The sequence below is a fragment of the Malaya genurostris genome, chromosome 3 (assembly GCF_030247185.1).
Source record: "Malaya genurostris strain Urasoe2022 chromosome 3, Malgen_1.1, whole genome shotgun sequence".
Classification (NCBI taxonomy): domain Eukaryota; kingdom Metazoa; phylum Arthropoda; class Insecta; order Diptera; family Culicidae; genus Malaya; species Malaya genurostris.
In genome coordinates, this window is record NC_080572.1 from 241,499,250 (window position 1) to 241,522,903 (window position 23,654).

Consider the following 23,654-nt stretch of genomic DNA (forward strand, 5'->3'; position numbering starts at 1 on the left):
GGTGCTCCGAATGAGCGGTAGGAAGATCAAATATCAGAACTTCACCCGGTTTATTTTGAAATTAGTATTAAATTTAACGGAATATTTTGAATGCGAGATTATACCCATCAATCTTTGTTCAACATCATGTCGCAAAAATTGTGAAAAAATATTTGGAAACGCTCAAGTGGGACATTTTGCCGCACCCGTCGTATTCTCCTGACACGTCGGTTAGACGAATCTTAGTTTTGTTTTGGGCACTGAAACTTGCTTAAGGAAACTCAAAATCATAGTTCACCTTGTCTATTAGGTTTTACACGAACATGACATTACTTCTCAAAATTCGTTAAATAAATATCATTCCACAGGTAACGGTGCTTTGTTTGTATGTAAATGGAGGCTCTTGTGCTCCCATACCAAATTCCTAAATATTTTTCGGATCAGTTTTAATTTCGGTTCGATCTTCTGGTTCCATACATAACTTCTGAATTTAATCCGGATTTGACTACCGGTTCCGGCATTACAAGGTGATGAGTGTCGAAAATTCCAAACCTCCAATAAAGCGCACCGACACTTATATGGGCTGGTACGGAAGAAGAAATCATTACACCGCCTCGAAATACGCTGAGTTCGATTTCGTACATGCGGTAACGAAAACTAACACCGAAGCTCGATTTTGAAACCACAAGCGAGCACACATGAGTCAGAGTATCCAACCTTTCTAAAGAAAACAGAATCACGACACAGGTACGAATGTCTGTTACCGGTGTGTAATTTTTGTTGAATACAGTACTGATGTAAAGACAGAATAATGAAAGGTAAAAATGTCCAATCTTCATGCAGTTAACGATACAAAAAAGTATGAAATTTTCGAAGCAGATTGCAAAAGTATTAAAACTTGTAGGCCTGGCTATTCAATAACCCTGGAATCTTACTGCCACGGTGACAGTCTGCCGATGTCAAAATGTCGAATATGAATGTGAAATGTTAATGGGAAAGGCACCATTACACCACTAGGTGGATTAAAACAGGTTTTTATTGGCTTAAAACTGATACAATATACCTTCAAATTTTATTAGGTTGAAAATTTATTTAATGACTTATATTTCACATTTTCAATAACTTAAAGGTTTTACGAATGGCCTGAAAGAGCGAGCTGTCCGATCACGACATCGCTCGTTACTGAGAGGGAATGTTTGGTGTTTCAGATAGAACGAATAAACATAGACAACGGTTATATCTTCGAGAACATGTTCCACTGCCCTAGCAGGTGTCGTTTCTGACAATTTCTTGTAAAATCTGTTCTTAAAAATTCTAAACCATTTGACTAGTTCGAAGTTGTTTTTCTATAAGCTCATATGATACTTTAGAGATACATTTTACAAAATAATCAGTAAATTAACATACATGCTGTGCTTTCGTGAATGTTGTACGTACCATGCAATTCGAGCCGATCGTAAAAGCTCTGGAGTTGGTGGTCGTGTTGAATTCAGTAATCCTTATCATATCGTTTTTCATTTAAAGACTGTCCCAGAAAGTGTGGACGCACTTCGATTTGGCTGTAAATAATTCACAAGTGTTAGATATTCAAGTTTTATTCGATTTACTGATAATATTAGACTACAACAACAGAATATTATTCGCAACATTTGCTACTTAGCCATTGTAGACTAACTGGCGCACCTTCTTGCGAACGTTCCTCATTAAATTCCGTACAAACTTTTTGGCGACAAGTTTTGACACTTTTTCCAATCTTTTTCGAACTGTTGAATGGTTTCGGCTGCCGAGACATGTTTCCTAAGATGTGCCTTCGTTAATGCCCAAAATTTCTCAATTGGTCGAAGTTGTGGGCAATTTGGTGGATTCATGTCTTTTGGGACGAAAGTGACATTATTGGTAGTATACCATTCTACCGTTGATTTCGAGTAGTGGCAAGAAGCAAGATCTCGCCAGAAGACAGCAGGATCCTTGTGGCTTCGAATCATGGGTAGAAGTCGTTTTTGTAAACATTCCTTGATGTTTATTTCGCTGTTCATTGAAGCAGTGGTGATGAAGGGTTTCGAAATCTTACCGCAGCTACACATTGCTTGCCAGACCATTGCTTTCTTACCAAATTTTTCGACTTCAATCGATGTCTCGGACTGCTTTAACACTTGCCCTTCTCGCACCGTATAATATTGTGGTCCCGGCAAGGATTTGTAATCGAGTTTCACGTAGGTTTCGTCGTCCATGATTATGCAGTTCAAATTTCCAGCAAGAACCGTATTGTACAGCTTTCGAACCTTCGGCCTGATCGATGCTTCTTGTTTCGGACTGCGTTTTGGTTGTTTCTGCTTCTTATAGGTTCGAAGATTCAAACGTTCTTTAGCACGAAGAACATTTGACTTCGGAGTGCCCACTTTTTTGGCCACATCCCGAACTGAAATGTTCTTCTTTTGCTCGAACGCCTTCAGTATACGTTTATCCAACTGAGGGTTAGCAGGACCTTTTTTTCGGCCCGTTTTCGGTTTATCCTCAAAGGTGTTATCCTCACCGAACATCCTATTTGCATTTCGCACGGCTTTTTCACTTACTTCTTCCATTTTTGCTATGTTTCTCAGTGACAGACCGCGTTCTGTGCACCATTTGTACACAATTTTTCGACGTTGTTCTGCTGAAAGTACAGGCATTTCGAAACAACCTAATGGAGTGTAAACAACAGGACGCAGCCATAAAAATTGACAGATTCTGAACCATTGCGAAATGGCAGCGGTTTTTGTTTGCGTCCATACTTTCTGGAACAGTCTTTAATTCTCCTTGTTTCGTCTGGTTTGCAGTCCAAAGCTCAAGCTAGAAACGAAAATTAATACAATTTATTTTTGATGAACTGACGAGCAGTCGTCAAGTAATTTACTGGGAATACTCGGCAGAACTCGGAAATTATGTTTATTAAATAGATGTTTTGTGAGATTGCTGCATCCTCTTCCTGTCGTTGTGTTTTGTTAGATCAACTGTCGAAAAACTTTGCGGATGCTACGTGATATTCTCGCTTCAGAACTTTTACCCGTAGCGTGGAGTAAAATACGTAAGACAGGAAATAATATTACTCATGATAGCCATTAAGTTTCAAAACTCCACAAACAATGTTCAGTAAATTAATCATTTTTCCAAGCGTTCACAGGGAAAATGTTCGCCGTTAGCCTTTCGAGCTTCGTATACAACAGGTACAGTCAGATTGCAGACAGTGCGGTTTTTTAATCGTTGGAATTATTAAGTCAACATGACTATATAAAGCTGAAACGCGTTCGGTTTTTCTACTAGTTGTGATTCGAATTCTTCATCTACGAAGGCACACTGAAGGATACAATTTAGATGTGCCATTAGTAAATTTTACCTTTGATTGTTGTATGCAGAACAGTTCAGGCACTGTCTGCAACCAGGGTTTCGCGTGTCAAGCGAGCTTTTTCACCTTCCGTGGGAGAATTTCAGACCCACCGGCAGCCGGCTTGGTTTGATTGTATTGCAATGGAGAGCAAAAAAAAAAAAAGAAAACGGTAGCGGAAAAGTGAATTATGCATACTTGATTACGGCGTTATTGTCGAGGGAGTTATTTTTAGCTGATTTGCCATCATTATCCTTGGTCACGCCACTTTCGCACACAAACACACTCACGCGCTCAATTCGCACATTTTTGTCGCGCAATAACCATTGACTTGGGTACATAATTTTCTCAGTTACAGCTGATGGTTTTTATGCTGGAAATTTATAATTCTGTAATATTACTATATTCATTTCGTGCAAGTGTCTCTGCTCACGGTTCCGTCCTAATTTTATTTATTTATTTTTTTAAATTTAGTTAAAATGAAAAAAATGATCCATGCTCAACTTTACTATTTAGAAGCTGATATCCTTCAAACGTTGCTATTTGATCGCTTTTGAAGTCCAACAACTGAAGCCGACAAGTTTTCTTCATCTTTCCCTCTACCGAAGGTCAGTCGCTGGTCTTAACCGCCCCGAGGATAATCAATCGTTCGCATCGGTAAACGGAACTACATCAATTTATTCTTCGTTCGGTTGATAAGCGAGAACGGTCGAACAAAAACAAAGTTGATCCCTGGTATTTAGTGGGTTTCCTCTGGCACAAAGCATTTCAAATTGGCTCGTTTCGTATTGTCTGTCGCAAATGGACGCATGTTCACTGTTTCCAGGGAGAATCGGGACGTTGGAACCGAGCGTTTCCAGGAAACCGCTTTGGTCCATTGGTGACTCGGCTGTCTTTATTTGTTCTGATGTATGTTGGCCATTGTGTGGAACCTCATTGGCCTGTAAAAATTGCGTTTCCTGTAAATATCATAAAAGATGAAAGGTAGGTGGAACGGTAAAGCGTGTGAATGTATGGTTCTGGTTTTCCACCCCTCGTTCTAATTTCCGCTGACCGCCGGAAACATTTAAATTGATTTTTAAAACTTGCTGAAGGTTAGAGGGTAATTTAACCGCACCGTTGCAGCACCCATCTAACATGTGAATTCATTCACATGATTTGAATTCTGATACGGCCTGAATAATTGGAAATTGGGAATCGTTGGTTTTTATAGCAATTTTTGTTCTCATATAATCCTCTATTTAGTAGTCGATTAATAGGGTTTATTCATGAGTTTTTTCGTATAGAAAGAAAGTGTCGTTTCCTGGAAAACGTAAGGGATTTTTAATCACTTGGAAAATTCTGGAACTTTCACTCTAATCAGTAAAATTTTCACATTGTTGATTTTCTGCACAAGGATCATATTCTTTTACCCAGTTTTTAATTTTTTTTTAAATTTCAAGTCTTGCTTTTATCGACCATGTCCATTAAAAAAACATATCTACGAACCACTGAGTCGATTTATTTAATTTTTGCATATGTTGTGAAGAAAACTGCTTACTTTCCAGAAAAAAATATGAAAATATAAAAAAAATGTTTTTTTTGCCTTAATTATATAGAAAGCAATCACTGTGAAAATCGATTATTGAACCGAGGTCCGGAGGGAAGCGTGTCATATACTTTTTTCATTTGATTTCATAGCTTGCTGTTGAATTTCATCCGGATCGAACTTCTGGCTCGGGCGTAACGGGGTCAAATGTACAACAAAATGAGAAAAGAGCACTGGATTTTCTCAGAGACCGCCTCACCGATTTGCTTCAATTCAGATTCAAATTAAAACCTGCTATCGAATTCCATTCAGATTCAAATTAAAACCTGCTCCGGCGCCGGAGTTACGGGGTGAAATGTGCAAAATTAACTAAAAAAGTGCACTCGATTTGCTCTGAGACCGCTCTTCTTTTTTTTAACAAGCTTAGATTCAAATGAGAGGTCTTACAATCCCGTATAACTCTACGATTTACATCCGGATACGACTTCCGGTTCCGGAATTACAGGTTGATAAGTATTTGAAGTATTTGATTGTTTTTATACATGACATGGAAAAGTCGAACCAAATACATTTAAGTAGTCGTATAATTCTTCAATTAGGCAGACATGATTAATTGATCACCAAATACGTTGATTTTGTGTACACCGGATCATCGTTCCTGGTTCCGGGAGTACCGTTAAAGTGCTCGTGTTCTCCAAACCTCAAATCACTTCAATTTCTTCAGAACGGCTAGACCTAACGCAGTATCGGATTTAAATGGAAAGTATTGTGTTTTCATAAGATCTGGCTTCCGTTTCCGTTAGTGTGTATGAAAAAGTGTATCCGAGTTTGCCTATAAAAACTGCTCCCAAACATAAACTTAATTGATATAAGCCGTTTAAAAGGGTTTGTATTGGAGATGATTTTCCTAAAATTTTATTCCTTTAACAAATATGGCATTTGTGTAGTTAGGGTAGGGTAACAGAGGTATTTTGGCCACTTCATATATGTAAGCCCACCTAACAAACTATATGGATTCAATCGATCTTAGGTAACCCATGTTGCATCAGTTTGAAGCTAATCACATTAAATTACCTATTGCGGAAGGATTTTTCAAAGATATTAAAACATTTGGTGGATATTTTTACAAAGTGGGCCAAAATAAAATCGATCCTAAAGCGGGCCAAAATACCTCTGTTACCCTAGTTCTTCTGAGTTTCATTTTATTTAAATTTTTCAAAAATTTCTTTGGCATAATTGAAAAAATCAGAAATATTTTAGGCATTATGGTTTTTTTTGCAGATTTTTTTTAAATTTATTCATGTGAAAAAAAGTGCTCAAAACTTTTGGTTTTTTAATTCGCGCTTTCAATTTTGGTACCACTCTAGAATTTACATCAAAAATAAAAAATAAATAAATACGCTTTATTATTTTCAGATTTTTATAAAATGTAGACGAGTATAATATAAGACTTTTTAGAAAATAAATGAATAGAAAAACCATGCTCCATCTCCATCAAATTATCATCAGATGGAGACGCATTGTATTTAGTTCTGAAATCATAAATCACTCACCTTCAGAATCAAATACTACAACTTGAGTTCAGGTTTTGGGTATTGAAGTAATTAATAATGATAAAAGAATTTCATTCCTAATGTTATTTACACACGCCCGTACGCCTGACACGATTTACCTAGCAATAATGCAGGGAATGTACTAGTGAACATGTGTGTCAGCTGACGGTTGTAATTAATAAAAACCCTTCTTAATCCACCTAGTGGTGTGATAATGCCTTACTCTTTTTTCATAACAGTCTCATGAAAATATATTTCATACTTTTATTAAATAATTTCGGATACTAATTTTGACACCAATTGATTCAGATTGATTCGAGTAGTTCACAAAAACATGCTTCAGTGTTTATGTCACACTGTCAGTATCATTTTTCCAAACTAGTGCTTGACATTTGCGTTGCCTATTTATATGAGAACAGTAATGCTAATCTAAAAAAACCCTTCTTAATCCACCTAGTGGTGTGATAATGCCTTTCTCTTCTTTCATAACAGTCTCATGAAAATATGTTTCATACATTTATAAAATAATTTTAGACGCCAATTGATTCAAATTGATTCGAGTAGTTCACAAAAGCATGCTTCAGTGTTTATGTCACACAGTCAGCATCATTTTTCCAAACTAGTGCTTGACATTTGCGATGCCTATTTGTATGAGAACAGTGATGCTAATCTAAAATAAAAACAGCCTTCTTAGTCCACTTAGTGAAATTTTCATATATCTTGAAAAATCACCATAGGGGGGAGTACATGAAATTTTCGAAATCGAAAAAAAATTTTTGATTCCAAAAGGCTTAGAATTGCATGAAACGTCGAGATTTAGTGTCATCTCGAAATAACATTTTTTTTGAAAAAATCGACTTTTTGGGACTTAGAAAAAATATGAAAATTTTTCTAAGTCCCAGAAAGTTGATTTTTTCAAAAAAATTTTTTTTTTGAGATGACACTAAATTTTGATGTTTTATGCAGTTTTAAGAGTTTTGGCATCAAAAAAATTTTCGATTTTGGAAATTTCATGTACTCCCCCCTATGGTGCTTTTTCAAGATCGATAATTGTCAAACCTTTACCACCGGGCAGCACCCCTTAAGCATGTCCAATTTAGGTCAAATTTTGCATGAAGGCTTTTTTCGAGGTGCTTAAACTTTTGAGCACTAGAACTTTACGAAAATAGAGTTGATCCCAAAATTTTGGCACCCTTATATATACAAGAGCGGTAAAAATCAACGTGTTTTGTCGGTTACGTCACTTATACCATCATATATCTGGAACCAAAAGTCACAACCATTTGATCTTCGAACTTGATCAACGGCCCGACAGTAGCTTTCAAACGAGCCCAAGTTTGTTAAAATCGGATCAGCCATCTCTGAGAAAATTGAGCGCGTTCAAATACAACGCTTTTTGTCGGTTACGTCACTCATACAATCATATCTCCGGAACCAAAAGTCACAGCCATTTGATCTTCGAACTTGATCAATGGCCCGCCAGTAGCTTTCAAACGAGTCCAAGTTTGTTCAAATCGGTTCAGCCATCTTTGAGAAAATTGAGCGCGTTCAAATACAACGCTTTTTGTCGGTTACGTCACTTATACAATCATATCTCCGGAACCAAAAGTCACAGCCATTTTATCTTCGAACTTGATCAATGCCCCGATAGTAGCTTTCAAACGAGCCCAAGTTTGTTAAAATCGGTTGAGCCATCTCTGAGAAAATTGAGCGCGTTCAAATATCTTCGAAAAGTGCACACACATATACACACACACATACACACACACACACACACAGACATTTTCCGATCTCGTCGAGCTGAGTCGAATGGTATATAACACTATGGGTCTCCGAGGCTCCGTTCGAAAGTCGGTTTTTCCAGCAATTCTAATACCTTTCTATAGAGAAAGGCAAAAAGCCTTCTTAGTCCACTTAGTGAAATTTTCATATATCTTGAAAAATCACCATAGGGGGGAGTACATGAAATTTTCGAAATCGAAAAAAAATTTTTGATGCCAAAAGGCTTAGAATTGCATGAAACGTCGAGATTTAGTGTCATCTCGAAAAAATTTTTTTTTTTGAAAAAATCGACTCTTTGGGACTTAGAAAAAATATGAAAATTTTCCCAGAAAGTTGATTTTTTCAAAAAAATTTTTTTTTGAGATGACACTAAATTTCGATGTTTTATGCAGTTTTAAGAGTTTTGGCATCAAAAAAATTTTCGATTTTGGAAATTTCATGTACTCCCCCCTATGGTGCTTTTTCAAGATCGAAAATTGTCAAACCTTTACCACCGGGCAGCACCCCTTAAGCATGTCCGATTTAGGTCAAATTTTGCATGAAGGCTTTTTTCGAGGTGCTTAAACTTTTGAGCACTAGAACTTTACGAAAATAGAGTTGATCCCAAAATTTTGGCACCCTTATATATACAAGAGCGGTAAAAATCAACGTGTTTTGTCGGTTACGTCACTTATACCATCATATATCTGGAACCAAAAGTCACAACCATTTGATCTTCGAACTTGATCAACGGCCCGACAGTAGCTTTCAAACGAGCCCAAGTTTGTTAAAATCGGATCAGCCATCTCTGAGAAAATTGAGCGCGTTCAAATACAACGCTTTTTGTCGGTTACGTCACTTATACAATCATATCTCCGGAACCAAAAGTCACAGCCATTTGATCTTCGAACTTGATCAATGGCCCGCCAGTAGCTTTCAAACGAGTCCAAGTTTGTTCAAATCGGTTCAGCCATCTCTGAGAAAATTGAGCGCGTTCAAATACAACGCTTTTTGTCGGTTACGTCACTTATACAATCATATCTCCGGAACCAAAAGTCACAGCCATTTTATCTTCGAACTTGATCAATGCCCCGATAGTAGCTTTCAAACGAGCCCAAGTTTGTTAAAATCGGTTGAGCCATCTCTGAGAAAATTGAGCGCGTTTAAATATCTTCGAAAAGTGCACACACATACACACACATACACACATACACACATACACACACACACAGACATTTTCCGATCTCGTCGAGCTGAGTCGAATGGTATATAACACTATGGGTCTCCGAGGCTCCGTTCGAAAGTCGGTTTTTCCAGCAATTCTAATACCTTTCTATAGAGAAAGGCAAAAACCCTTCTCAGTCCACTTAGTGGAATTTTCGAAATCGAAAAAAAATTTAAAAAAAATTTTTGATGCCAAAAGGCTTAGAATTGCATGAAACGTCGCGATTTAGTGTCATCTCGAATTTTTTTTTTTTTTTTTTGAAAAAATCGACTTTTTGGGAATATCAAGTCCCAGAAAGTTGATCTTTTCAAAAAAGTTTTTTTTGAGATGACACTAAATTTCGATGTTTCATGCAGTTTTAAGAGTTTCGGCATCAAAAAAAATTTTCGATTTTGGAAATTTCATGTTCTCCCCCCTATGGTGCTTATTCAAGATCGAAAATTTTCAAACCTTAACCGCCGGGCAGCACCCCTTACGCATGTCCGATTTTGCTCAAATTTTGCATGAGGACATTTTTCGAGGTGCTTAAACTTTTGAGCAATAGCGCTTTACGAAATTAGAGGTGATCCCAAAATATTGGCACTCTTATATATATAAGAGCGGTAAAAATCAACGTGTTTTGTCGGTTACGTCACATATACCATCATATATCTGGAACCAAAAGTCACAACCATTTGATCTTCGAACTTGATCAATGGTTCGACAGTAGCTTTCAAACAAGCCAAAGTTTGTTAAAATCGGTTCAGCCATCTTTGAGAAAATTGAGCGCGTTCAAATATCTTCGAAAAGTGCACACACATACACACACGCAGACATTTTTCGATCTCGTCGAACTGAGTCGAATGGTATATAACACTATGGGTCTCTGAGGCTTCGTTCGAAAGTCGGTTTTTCCAGCAATTCTAATACCTTTGTATAGAGAAAGGCAAAAAGCACCAGTGAGGAAACATGATTCAGAACTAATGGGTTGACAAATGTTTAGTATTCAATATACTGAACTGATAAGTAATTTAGAGTCTTCCCTTTTTAATCCACCTAGTGGTGTAATGGTGCCTTTCTCATATTACTTATGTTTCCAAAAACATCACTAGACGATTCTGTACGGCCAGTAAGCCGAAACTTGTTTCGTTCGAGACGTCAGTTTAGACGTTACACTCCTTTGTGTAATAAAAAAGTGTCTTGCAAATAGCATTGACTTTACGTCTGCTCAGCGGATTATGTTGATCCGGGGGTTTGCGTCAGCATAATCTGCTGACGCACTGATGAGTCGAAGACGAAACGTAAACTTAAGAAGATTTTTTTTTTTCAAAATTGTATAAAATCAAAAACTTTCTGTTATAAACTATCATTACTTTTTCAATTTGTAAACAGATATGTCAAGTTAATATAGATTCGAATGTAGCAACCCTGCACGCTATTCAAAATTGAACAATGCACGCTGTGTGCCAGGCGGGTTCGTTTTCTTCTTCTTCCGTACCAGCACGTACCGATTTTCCATAATTTTGTATGACAGTTTTGTAAGTTTTGATGCTCATCGCCCTATAATTCCAGAACCGGAACTCGAATCTGGGTGAAATTGTACAGTATCTTTTAAGACACTGAGAGCTTTGATTTAGGTCAAGATTTGTGAAAATTGGTTTTACGGTTGCTGAGAAATCGAAGTTTCGTTTTTGGAGCTTTTCTCCACTATTATCGGTGCATTCGGAAGCGGAAACTGTGCACAAAAAAAAAACAGTAGTCCTGAAGTATCCTGAAGTATATATATCCACCAACTAACAAGGTCTGCCAAATAGATGAATTTACCAGTAAATTTTATAAAAATGTGCTCCTCGTTTCGCCATCGCTTGTGAATCTAATAAATTTTAAAATTTTTACTAATCGCACTGTAATACGTAATACCGGAACCGGAAGTCGGATCTGGATGAACTTTGCGGGGACTTTTCAAATAATTTCAAGACCTTTCATTTGCATCTTAGTTTGTAAAAATCGGCTGAGGAGTTTCCGAGCAAATTGAGTGCGCATTTTCTCATAGATTTGCACATATTACCTTGTAATTCCGGAACCGGAAGTCGGATCGGGATAAAATTCAATAACGATCTATGGCCCATAAGACCTTTCGTTTGAGTCAAACTTTGTGAAAATCGGTCACGCCATCGCTGAAAAAATCGAGTGACATTATTTGTTACACACACACACACACACACACACACACACACACACACACACACACACACACACACACACACACACACACACACACACACACACACACACACACACACACACACACACACACACACACACACACATACACTGACATTTGCGCAGCTTGACGAACTGAGTCGATACCAATCGACATTCGGTTCAAAAGTCGGTTTTCACAGTGATTGTTTAACCTTTCTATATGAGAAAGGCAAAAACGGAAATTTCGAACATTTTTTTAACATGAAATACATTTTGAAAAATTCAGAAAAAAATCAGAAAGGTTTCCCATAATGCCTAAAACATTCCTGATTTTTTTTTCAATTTTTTTGCTTACCAGCTTTTGAAAAATTTAATTAAAATGAAAAACAGAAGAACCACTTTAACTCCACCAATATGGCAGATAAAGGGTTAAAATTTTTGGAAAACTATCTCCAATACAAATTCTTTCAAACAACTTATATCAACCTGTCATACAGAGCGATAATGCAAAAAAAAACATGAAAATTTTTCTAGACTTTTTTCAAAATTGTTTCGATTTATAGGTTATGCTAGTTGCTGGCCGCACGAACCGTTCTCAGCTATACCAGTTCCCAGCACTCGGTTTCGGGAGTAACGAAAATATTGGTCGAAAACTCAAAAACGGAACTTTCTTCATTTTCTCAGAGACTGCTGAGTCGAGTTCTACAAACTGATACTCAAATAAAAGGGTGTATGTCTATGAAAATAGACTGCTTTTGATTTTTTGTTCGGATGCGATTTGCGGTTCCGGTACAACAGGGTTAGATGTGTTTTTTTAATTTTAAACTGTCAGTTAGAGTAAAATTGGTAAAAATGAAGGATTTCTATTTTTCACTTGGAGCTGTTAGCGAAATATATTCAATAGTGTCACTATTTATGTACCATTCAACTCCACTATTTCACTGTCACGTTGTTACAGTTTCACTAAGTCACTATATTTTAATGAAGCATAACAAATGTTACAATACAGATACGCGTATTTCGGAATGTTATTTACATCCTTCTTCAGTGTATCGGTTTTAACATTCCGAAATACGCGTATCTGTATTGTAACGTTTGTTATGCTTCATTAAAATATAGTGACTTTGTGAAAGTGTAATAACGTGACAATGAAATAGTGGAATTAAATGGTACATAAATAGTGACACTATTGAAGGATTTCTATTAACTTTGAAAATTGGAAAGGTTATGCGATTGTATGCCCTAACAAACTTTTTCTTATTCAATATTCAATAAAAAGTTTGGTTTGTGGATAGAGGGTGCTACATGGTTTAATTACAGGGTCCGGCACTCGAAGTATAACCAACTTCAGACCGCTCGCGCAGCACGGGCATCAGCTCTCTAGAAATTTGCTAAATGACAGTTCGGAGTTGTATTGTTTACAAGCGCAAGAAAGCATTTTGCCAAAAGTGAACGCGAAAAAAAAAATCTTGACTTGAGAGAGCGAAGGAGTTGCTTCGTTTGGCCGAAAGCGGTCAATTTCCGAACATTGTATTTTCTGACGAGAAAATTTTTCCAATTGAGCAATTCGTAAACTCTCAAAACGATAGGGTTTACTTGACCGACCGTTCATACGAGAATTTGAGTCATCGATTGGCCACCAGGAGGCAGCACCCGCAACAGATAATGGTTTGAGCCGCTGTAACCGCAGATGGGCGCTCTCCAATCGTTTTCATCGAGCCTGGCGTCAAGGTAAATGCGACATATTATCGGGAAAGTATTCTGGAGGTTGCTTTGAAGCCGTGGGCAGACAAACATTTCGGTGGCAGACCATGGACGTTTCAGCAGGACTCGGCACCGTCTCACAAAGCTCGAGTGAACCAAGAATGGCTGAAAAACAACGTTCCGAACTTCATCACGTCCACACAATGGCTCTCGAATTCACCAGATGCGAATCCAATGGATTATTCTCTTTGGGCCATTTTGGAGAGCAAAGTCCGAACTAAAAGATACACCAGTCTCGAGGCGCTGAAAAAAGTTATTGTCCGCGAGTGGGCCAAAATACCTGCAAGTCACATTCGGCCAAACGAAGCAACTCCTTCGCTCTCTCAAGTCATCAAGTCAAGGCAAAAGGTGGTCATATCGAGCAAAAGTGAATCGATTCTGAATTTTGTATTATTTTTACATTTTTTGTACTTTGAATTAAGTAAAAGTAATTTTCCAAACTGAATTTATGGCCTTTTTAATTGGTTACACTTCGAGTGCCGGACCCTGTATATCTTTGTTTTTGAAAACGTGGACTTGTCTACATGAAATATTCAATTTTTTAAATGTAATTAGCAATGTGAAATAATCCGTTTTTAGTTATAATCTTTTGAAAATATCAAGTCGAAATTTAAAACGACTTTTATTAAAATATAAGTGCTATGGAATTTTATCCGGATCTGACTTTCGGCTCCGGAGAGACGAGGTAAAATGTGTAGAAAATTGGTAAAATGGGCACTCGACATTCTCGGAAACCGATGGAACATTTTTCGCACACTAAGAGCAAATTCAGCAGCTAGAAGTTCTATATGGAAGATCTATAATAGAACAGAAACTGGAACAAACGTATCCCCAGCAAGCCGTTCTAGTTTTATTTATTCGACCAGTTCTTCTGTCAAATTTAAAACTTGTCTAAAATTCCGTTCTTTTTTTTTGTATATTTGAAACACGAGCAAAACACTGTTGTGGCTGCCAGTTTTTCTTGTTATAAAATCCAGATTTAAATTTTGTAAATGGCATAAATTATGCATCTAGAACTAAAACACTACTGAATATGCCCTAAGTTTTCATTAAAATATCTTGTTACCCCATAGCCTGCTACGGAACTTGATTTAGATATTACTTCCGGTTCATCGGATTGATGGGGTAAAATGATGTGCAAAAGAATGAGAAAAGTTCTCTCTATATTCGCGAACACCGCTAAACCGATTTATTCCAAAATGGATTGAAATTTAGGGTCCTTTGGTCACATAGTGAGCTGTGAAATTTTATCCGGATCTGACTTCCGGTTCCGAAAAGTGACTAGGAGCAAAGATCGTACTCTATGAAACTGTGCCATAAAGTGTTGGCTTATGAACAACAAACAAATCTGCTACGGATATATACCAGCAGTTTGAAACAGAAAGTTAAGTTTTATGTTTGCCGCTGCAAATCGTTTGCCAAATCAGATTTTGTTTTAGTGAAATCATCAATAAGATTGAATCTGTTGGGGACGTCGCATTTTAGAATAGCGCAAACAGCAGTAGACTGTCTTGAGAAACTTTTGATTTATTCGAGTGACGAGAATGAAAAGAATAAATTGAAGACCTTAGTTGAATGGATAGGATCATTTAGCAGATATTTCTAATGTACTTAGTCGAGGAAATTTTCAGATGTATTTTACAAAAAAAGTATCAGTATCTACGTTATCTAAGCTGTATTCCTAAACATATTTGTGCTCCATTGCATTTCGTCCCGGGTTGGCGGTTCAATGCATAGGACACTGGTCTCACAAACCAGTTGTCGTATGTTCGAGCCCCGACCTGGAAGGATTCGTAGTGTCAGTAGAATCGTAGCACCAGCCATGCAATGGTTCTGTACACTCTGAATCGGCTGCGAAGTCTGTTGAAACAGAAGGTCAAATTCCACAACAGGAATGTAATACCAGGCTTGTGTGCGTTTCTAAACACATATCATAACCGGGATCTTCGTGGACTAATGGCTAAGTATTGTAGTTTAAATTATATCGGTACATATGCCTCGTTAGAATCCATTTCTATCTTCTGGCTTTGGCTGCTCTCGTTCTACGATAATTTAATCCTAATTAGGGACCACGTTCACTCAAACTAATCAAGCGTAAATTGTGGTCTCACAACGACTATGATGGGAATAAATTTTTCCCAGTGACCATTAATAATAGGAAGTCTTTCATAAGAGTCCTCAGGATACTACCGTTGTGAGTTTTAAGAGCAGTGCTTAACTGCCATATATAAATTGAATTGCAGCGGTGGACACAAGAAAATGGATACGATTAACGGGGGGTTATCCATCTCATTTATCACAACGTAAATTACACTTCGTTTAATTTCTGCTTTTGCCTGTAGATTACCTTATTCAAAAGATTCCCTGTCAAGGGCTACCCATCGAAGTTATGTCGACAACATTTTTGTCATCCCATTCAATGAAACATTATTTCTTGCTAGCCACCACTCAACTCCTGCGAGTCTGTTCGAAGGATACGCATGGTACTTAATGTTCACTGCTTTCGATTTTGTCACATTCAAATTACTGATTCGCATTTATAATTCCAATTTGCATAAATCATCATCACACCAATGTTATGGCGTCAGGTGCGATGTTTCGATCAAGCTGTTCGCTATTCGCCTCTCGCCTTCAGTTAACCAGGTCCGTGCTCGATGTCGAGGATATTTTCCTACACTGCTTACTATCAGTTCGCCTCAGACAGTCTGAACGAAGATTATATGCGTGAATGGAAATTATCTAAACGGCCTTCTCGGAAATAACGCCACCATTTGGTGACAGGCTTTTTTTTTCTTACAACGGAAATAACTCCAATAGAAAATGGCTATTGTGTGCGTCGTTGGGGAAGACGAAAAACGACTGGCTCTTTTGGCGACGCCGTATGGCACTAAAATTACCCATCATCAGTTCGATTACCGTCGAGTAGATCACCGGAGCTTCTTCTTCTGTTAAAATAAAAGTTCAAGTCACTTTTTGTTGGGCGTGGTAAAAAGTTAGATTTTCGCTTGATTTTTTTCTCTCAGAAAACTGCCGACATGGCGTTCAGAAGGTACCGGAATCCGTCGGAAACGATAATTGAATTACTTACGGAATATTAGGGCCGACTATTGGACATTGGTGGTAGTGAGATTGGAAGGACGATACTCCAATAAAGTGAATAAAAGTGAATTCCGTTTTGTTGAATCTTAAACTTAGAACAGAAGTCAGTTCGTAATAACTAATTTAATCATTCGACTGGAGACAATCATGTTGACACTGCCACTGGTAAGTGAATTATGGTGTAACCTTTATAATAAAGTGAGCGTTTAACTTTATTCTACTGGAAGACATTTTAACCATGAACCATTTAACCATTCTATGAGTTAACACAAATTGGTCAACTAAACTCACACTCTCATTAAGCAAATTATTAATGTTTTATTCGTTTTCTTTTTTTCTTTTAGGTAAGTCCGAATTTTATTATCAAGTGTAGACAAAACGATTTCAAAAGAACAGGTTTGTCTTAAGAAGAAGGGCGATCGACGGGAACATAAACGAAATTCGTTGTGAGTATGTAAATAATTGTGAAACCAGATGCTCCAATACTATAGGTAGTAAAACTCTGAATATGCCGAAAACCATTCGCTCTTCCGGCATTTGTGGTACATACCCAGTTCACTAAAACGTACGTTTTTGTACTTAATAAAACTAGTGATTCATATATCTTACGTTGGTAATAAAAAAAAGGGTCATTTCTAATTTCGTAATGCGGTAGTATTAAATGAAGCACTTAAAAAAAAAAAAAGTATTGTCAAATTTGAGCTTAATCTTTTTTTTTAATATTACGGAAATTTCAATAATTTTCGATTTTGGAAATCTGAAACCAAATGTCGATATTTTTCTATATTTTAAGGTAACACTCATCTCGACATTTCATGCAATTCTTTTCCATTTGACATCAAATTTTTTTGTTTCGATTTTTGCGAAATTTGAGACAGTCCCACTCCGAAAATTAGCACTCACTTCAAAGAAAAGAAGGTGCAAATCCCCGAAAACATACGGGGAACGTGCCGTTTGAGTCAATTTATTCTGAAGTCTCTGCCCCAGCATATTGCACTTCAGATTGAACGCCGCTTGGACTATCTCGTATTCTTTTAACCTGAGAGTACTTTGGCTTCTTATGGTCTTAGTTTTTGGTCAAATTTAGCAGTTTCTCCCTTATCAGGGATAAAAGCCTCTACCACAGCTCCACGACCAACACCAATATTAACAATGCCAAAAAGTACGTGAGTCTCATTGATAATATAATCGTTTTTGTTGCGCATCTATTCTTCGTATGTCTACATTGAACGCTATATCGAAAAATAAGACATCTAACCTAGGATTTTATGGCACTTGATTTCGATCCAGCGAGTGACGATTCACGTTTCAATCAAATCAATTTTTCGAGCCATGTTCTAGTGTGAGATGTCACAGTTAGTTGCTTTTCACTGAATTCTACAAAGTTTTGAAATGAACTAACGGATGAACTAAATGAACGAACTTTACATTATTAAGTTCGTTATAACGTAAAACAGTCAAAATTTTGGTTAATCACTTCGTCAATACTCAGTGCAAAACTGATTGTAAACTAACAGGAAAATAAAATTGCGATAAAATATTTCCCTGAGGTTTTTTGAACTCGAAAATTTTTCCTACTGGGAAAGGAACTGATCTATCTGAAAATCGATCCATAGTGGTGAGGTGATGAATCGAATCTCGAAACAAAAAAAACTGACACCTGTGGTCATTCAGGGGTTTTGGTATCTCATGTGTACCGGTTTGTGCTAAAAAGCACATGGCAATTTAATTCATTTTACGTTTCGCATTTAGCTCATCAGTACATTAGCAGATTATGTTGAACTGCTAATGCCACCTCGCGGATCAATATAATCCGCTAAGCAGACGTAAAGTATTTACTATTTACGAAACGAATGCGAAACGTAAACAAAAAAAAACAAATTAGTCATGTGCACTTTAGCACAAACCGGTACACATGAGGTACCAAAACCCCTGAATATCTACAATCAGTTGGCAGACAGCATGCCGTGAATTTGTTCTGCTCTTTTGGCACGTCAGGATAGATATTACACTTCGGTGCAAATAGGTGCTTTGTAAATAGCAAATACCTCACGTCTGCTTAGCGGATTATGTTGATCCGCGAGGTGGCATTAGCAGTTCAACATAATCTGCTAATGCACTGATAAGCTGAATGCAAAACGTAAAATAAATGACACCTGTGGCAAATGCTTAATATTGTGAGTAATCTGAAAATCTGAAATTTTCATTCAAAGTGTTTTGTTGTATGTTATTGTGTTGCAAGATAATTTTGTCGTATACATTCATTATTTCTCGAATGTGTTAAGATAAAGGTTTATTCGCTTCGGCAAAATTGTAGATCAACTAATATTAAGCAGCTTTGCTGAAGACACCAATGTTCTATGTACAGCTATTTTAATTAAGCAACTTAGGGTGTTCCTAAAATTAGTTTTCTTAGCTTTAGCTTTTTTAATTTTCACTTGTGGTATTTGTAGTTTTTGAATATTTTGTGGAATCAATTAGAACTTTTTTTTTCTCGTGGCAGGTGCATTCAGATAGAACTTTTTCAACTGAATTTTGGATAAAACTAGTTCAAAAATAGGTAATTTTGAAACTTATTTAAAGTTGAGGTAAACATTTTTTTCTTTTTTTCATTAAAAAAAAAATACTTTCAAGAAATTATTATTAAAAAAATAACATGGGAGATATTTTTTTAATTTTTCCAAAGATTGTGTTTCTTATCAATGAAAAACGCTACGATTTTTTGTAATGACTGTAGTGGAAAACTGACAAATCCTGAAAAAAGGGTCGTTATGAGTGGTTTTCAAAAAGTTAGTGAATGTTCCGAATCGAAAAAATCGATTTTTAAAAATTTAAGTCGATTTACAAGAAAATGTCTTATTTTCTTCGAATGAAATTTTATCCCACACATGTTGTTGTCCCCCTAAATTGTGGTCTCAGACCGCTGTGCACTGTTATTTTGAAATTCAACGCGATGACATATGTAGTTTTATATACCAATAGATTGCATTTGATTTGATTTTGAATTTACAAGATTTCAAAATTTATGTTTTGAACTTTCTCAAAATATCTCAAAAAACATATTTTCATAGAAATTTTAGAAATACTTGGTACTATCTTAAAAATGCTGAGCAAACAGCTAAGTACTTTTGGATTGATTTGAATACAAGCTATGATTAACAAATGGAAATTATTTCCACGATTTCAAAATTTATATGAAAATACCAATTTTTTTAAATATTTCTAGTAAACAGGAAATAGTTTCCCTCCACACGCAAAAGCCAGCGATCGCAAAACAACTACAATGCTAGTTGTTTTTCTCAATTTTTTTGGTTGAAACTTGGTACAGACAATCGATTATTGTTTTAACTAAACTGTCATTTTTTATTTATCGTACTGGCAGTTTAGCAATGACACCTAGCAAAGACACGCACCACAAACGTGTAATGAAACGTTACAGTTGAGAAATGACATGCACCCTAAGCGGAAAATGGCACGTTTCAATAAGGTGTCACTCGTGCAACTGAGCAATGACACAATCCCAGCAAAGTTACGTGAATGCATGAAAGCAAAAACAGTCTTAGTTGTTTCAAACAATTAACATATTCAGTTATTTAATCTTAAGATGCCTATTGCAATAAATATTTTTTTACTGTTAGTCTCTTCGGAGGGCAGGTAATCGTTCACAATTTAAACAACGAAAGTTTGCTTATGTAACTTCTTATAGCTTTAACACTAAACTTACAAATGATGTAGAAATGCAACAATAGATTATAGTCCCGAAGATGGAACTAACCATCAAAATGTTCACAGGACATTAAAAAGTTTTTACTCCACTTACAGGATGGCTCACTGGAAGAGCATTTCTAATTCCGTTTACAAGAAAATATAAATATATTATCACTTCACTCTAGCAGCAACTTTTAAGCGTTAAGCGTAGTTGATTACATTTGACGTGAACTGTCTGAAAATACATTACTCAGAGATGAAGTTAAAACATTTATACTATACAATATTTATAGGCATGGAATAGGCATATACAATCCACGGAAAACTTGTTTTACAATTACCTCTTACGTTCTTCTGCATACAGTAACTGACATAAATCACGTTCATTTGCCATTGAAAATTTTCAACATGAAACATTTGTGGTGAATTGAATTTTTACTGTATTCGTTCTCAATCAAGTGACAGCATTTGAATACAGCAATTTCATTTACCATTCATAGTTATGACAAAATCAACGATAGTTAAAACAACAAAAATTTAAGTTCAAACAACCAGGAAGGGAAACAACATTTGCAATATTGTAATTTTGTGATCTGCGGGTTCTCCGTGCACATATTTTACTTGGTACTAACTTCAAAAGATTGGTGAGTAAAAATGCTTAAGACGTTAGCTTTGAATACCTTGTACAGTGTCAAATGTTACATATTTTTAAATTGCTGTGTACATATAAATTTTTCGGAAATTTGAAAAAAATTTCTTCTGTTTTTCATAGTTTGTATCAAAATCATGTCTTCATTAATTTTACTTAGGGATTCTTCAAAAAAAATTTATTTGAATATTCAATAAGAACAAAAAAGTTGGTTTTGGCATAAACTTTCTATTTTCTAACAGCTTTGATCCAAGTTTTAAAGGAATTCTTCGTTTTTTAAATTTTCGCTGACGGTTTAAAATTTTAAACACTGTTGTTCCGGAACCGGAAGTGAGATTCGAACAAAGATCAAAAGCAGTATATTTTTTATAGACGTTGACCCTTTTATATGAGTATAAGTTTGCGAAAATCGACTTTTTCGGTGATGGTTGAACCGATTTTTACAAACTTAGATTCAAATGAAAGGCCTTTTGGTCCCATAGTTTGCTAATGAATTTAACCCAGGTCGAATTTCCGGTTCGGGAGTGACGGGGTAAAATGTGCAAAAAAATTAAAATGTGAACTCGATTTTTGCAGGGACTACTCAACCGGTTTTCTTCTACTCAGATGCAAATTAAAGACATTAAAGGAACGAAGCATGCTGTTGAATTTCATATGGATCCGACTTTCGGTTCCGGAGTTACGGGATAAGATGTGCAAAATGAAGTAAAAAAGCGCACTCGATTTTCTCTGAGACCGCTCATCCAATTTTAACAAGCTTAGGTTCAAATGAAAGGTCTTACAATCCCATATAATCTCACTGAATTTTATCCGGGTATGATTTTTGGTTCCGGAATTACAGGCTGATAAGTGAAAAAAATTGATTTTCGGGAGTGTGTTTTATACACGGAAAAATCAAACCAAATCGATTCAAATAGCCGTATAATTCTACAATTATGTTGACATGGTTTGTTTATTACCAAATCGTGAGCACATTTTTGTAAAATACACTGACGCACACATACACACACAGACATTTTGCGTACTCGACGAACTGAGTTGGATGGTGACACTCGACTCTTGACCCACTGGGCCTCAGTTCAAAAATCGGCCTTTCTGTGTGTGTGTGTGTATGTAACGTTTTTCTGTACTAACTTTTCTCGGGGATGGCTGTAAAGATTTTCACAAATTCGGATTCTAATGAAAGGTCTTGTGGTCCCATACAAAATTCCTGAATATTATATGGATCCGACTTCCGGTTCCGGAATTATGGGGTAAAATGTGAAAATAAATGCACCAACTTTTCGCGAAGATAGCTGAACTGATTTTCACAAATTTAGATTCAAAAGTAAGCCCCTATAGCCCATACAAAATTTCTGAATTTTGTTTGGATATAACTTCCGGTTTCGGAGTTACGACGTAAAATGTGCAAGAAAAATCAAAATATGTATACCAATTTTTTTTCAGAGATGGCGTAACCGATTTTTACAAACTTAGATTCGAATGAATGATATTATGGTCCTTCACAAAATTTATGAATGTCATTTGGATTCGACTTCCGGTTCCTGAATTATAAATTGAATTGTGTAAAAATTCCAATTTCAAATTACTTACTCGCTTTTCTCAGAGATGGCGTAACCGATTCCAACAAACTTAGATTCAAATTAATGGTCTTATGGGTCTTTACAATACATCTGAATTTCATTTAAATCTTACTTCCGGTTTCGAGATTATAGGTTAAAGTGTTTAAAAACTTTTACACCATCTCTTAGAGGGGCGAAACAACAAACTAAAAAAAAAAATCTAAACTGACTTCAAAACTACTCCATTTGATAGTCATTATCAGTAAACGGCCAAACAAACTTATTCCGGCTATCCTGGTTCCCAGTTTCTGATTCCGGAGGCACAGGAAATGGTGGTCATATTTTCTCAAATGGATCTCACTAACTTTCCTCACTGATGGTTTGACCGATTTTCACAAACTTACGCTTTGGAAGGTCCTGCGGTCTTGTATGAAATTCCTGAATTTTATCCGGATCCGACTTCTGGTTCCGGAATTCTAGGGTAAAGTGTGTTAAAAATTTTATACCATCGCTTAAAGGGGCGAAACAAAAATGTGAAAAATTCTAAATCGGCCTCAAAACTACTATAATTGGTAGTCATTATCAACTAAACCGATTCCGGTTATTCTTTCAAGAATCGAAGAAAATTATTTTGAAGAAATCCACAGTATTATATGTGATAGTACGTTTGATATGAGAAAGGCATCATTACACCACTAGGTGGATTAAAACAGTTTTTTTTAATCGGACTACTAATGGCTGAGATATGGTCAGTCAAGGTAAGCGTTTACACTTTTCATGGCTTCCTTGGTAATCCGCGTAACTTTTTAACCCCTTGGTAACCAGTATTTATCTTCAAAATAATTCAGGAAAAATACCTTCCGAAGCTTTTCTGGCAGCTAAATTATCAGATACGAGCATCAACAAGTTAGTTATTCGGAATTGATTTTAATCATTGTGATTCTTGAAAGTCAGGTTGAATATCCATACATTACATATATTAGAATATACTATTCACCGTTTACAAATAAAACTAGTATTATTTGTTCTTCGTTATTTTCGTCTGACTTTTATATGCTTTGGTTTGGAGTAGGGGTAGTTACGTATCGTATCGCACATGCAATTGTATAAACACCGAACCACTGGTTTTGTTCAATTGAAATTCTAAATATTGTTTTACGTTGAAATGCATTCTTTCATTCAGTAGAACTTCGGTGTAATGTACCTTAGGCTTACCATGGCAACACTTAAAAGCAATGGTGATCGATTCCGATCACGAATGCCTCCTTTATACCTTAGATT

At 36.3% G+C, this 23,654-nt stretch overlaps 1 protein-coding gene across 2 annotated transcripts in view; it reads left to right on the forward strand.

Moving 5' to 3' along the window:
• Window positions 1-23,654, forward strand: part of LOC131438027 (cAMP-dependent protein kinase type I regulatory subunit) — a 173,185-nt gene that overhangs the window by 83,637 nt on the left and 65,894 nt on the right. The window contains exon 2 of one of the 2 annotated variants that reach the window (XM_058607803.1): window positions 16,379-16,619. The exons of the other annotated variant lie outside the window; for it this stretch is intronic. Coding sequence (XP_058463786.1) covers window positions 16,602-16,619 — 18 coding nt within the window. The 5' untranslated portion in view covers window positions 16,379-16,601. The remainder of the gene's footprint in view (window positions 1-16,378; window positions 16,620-23,654) is intronic. 2 annotated transcript variants of the gene reach the window in all.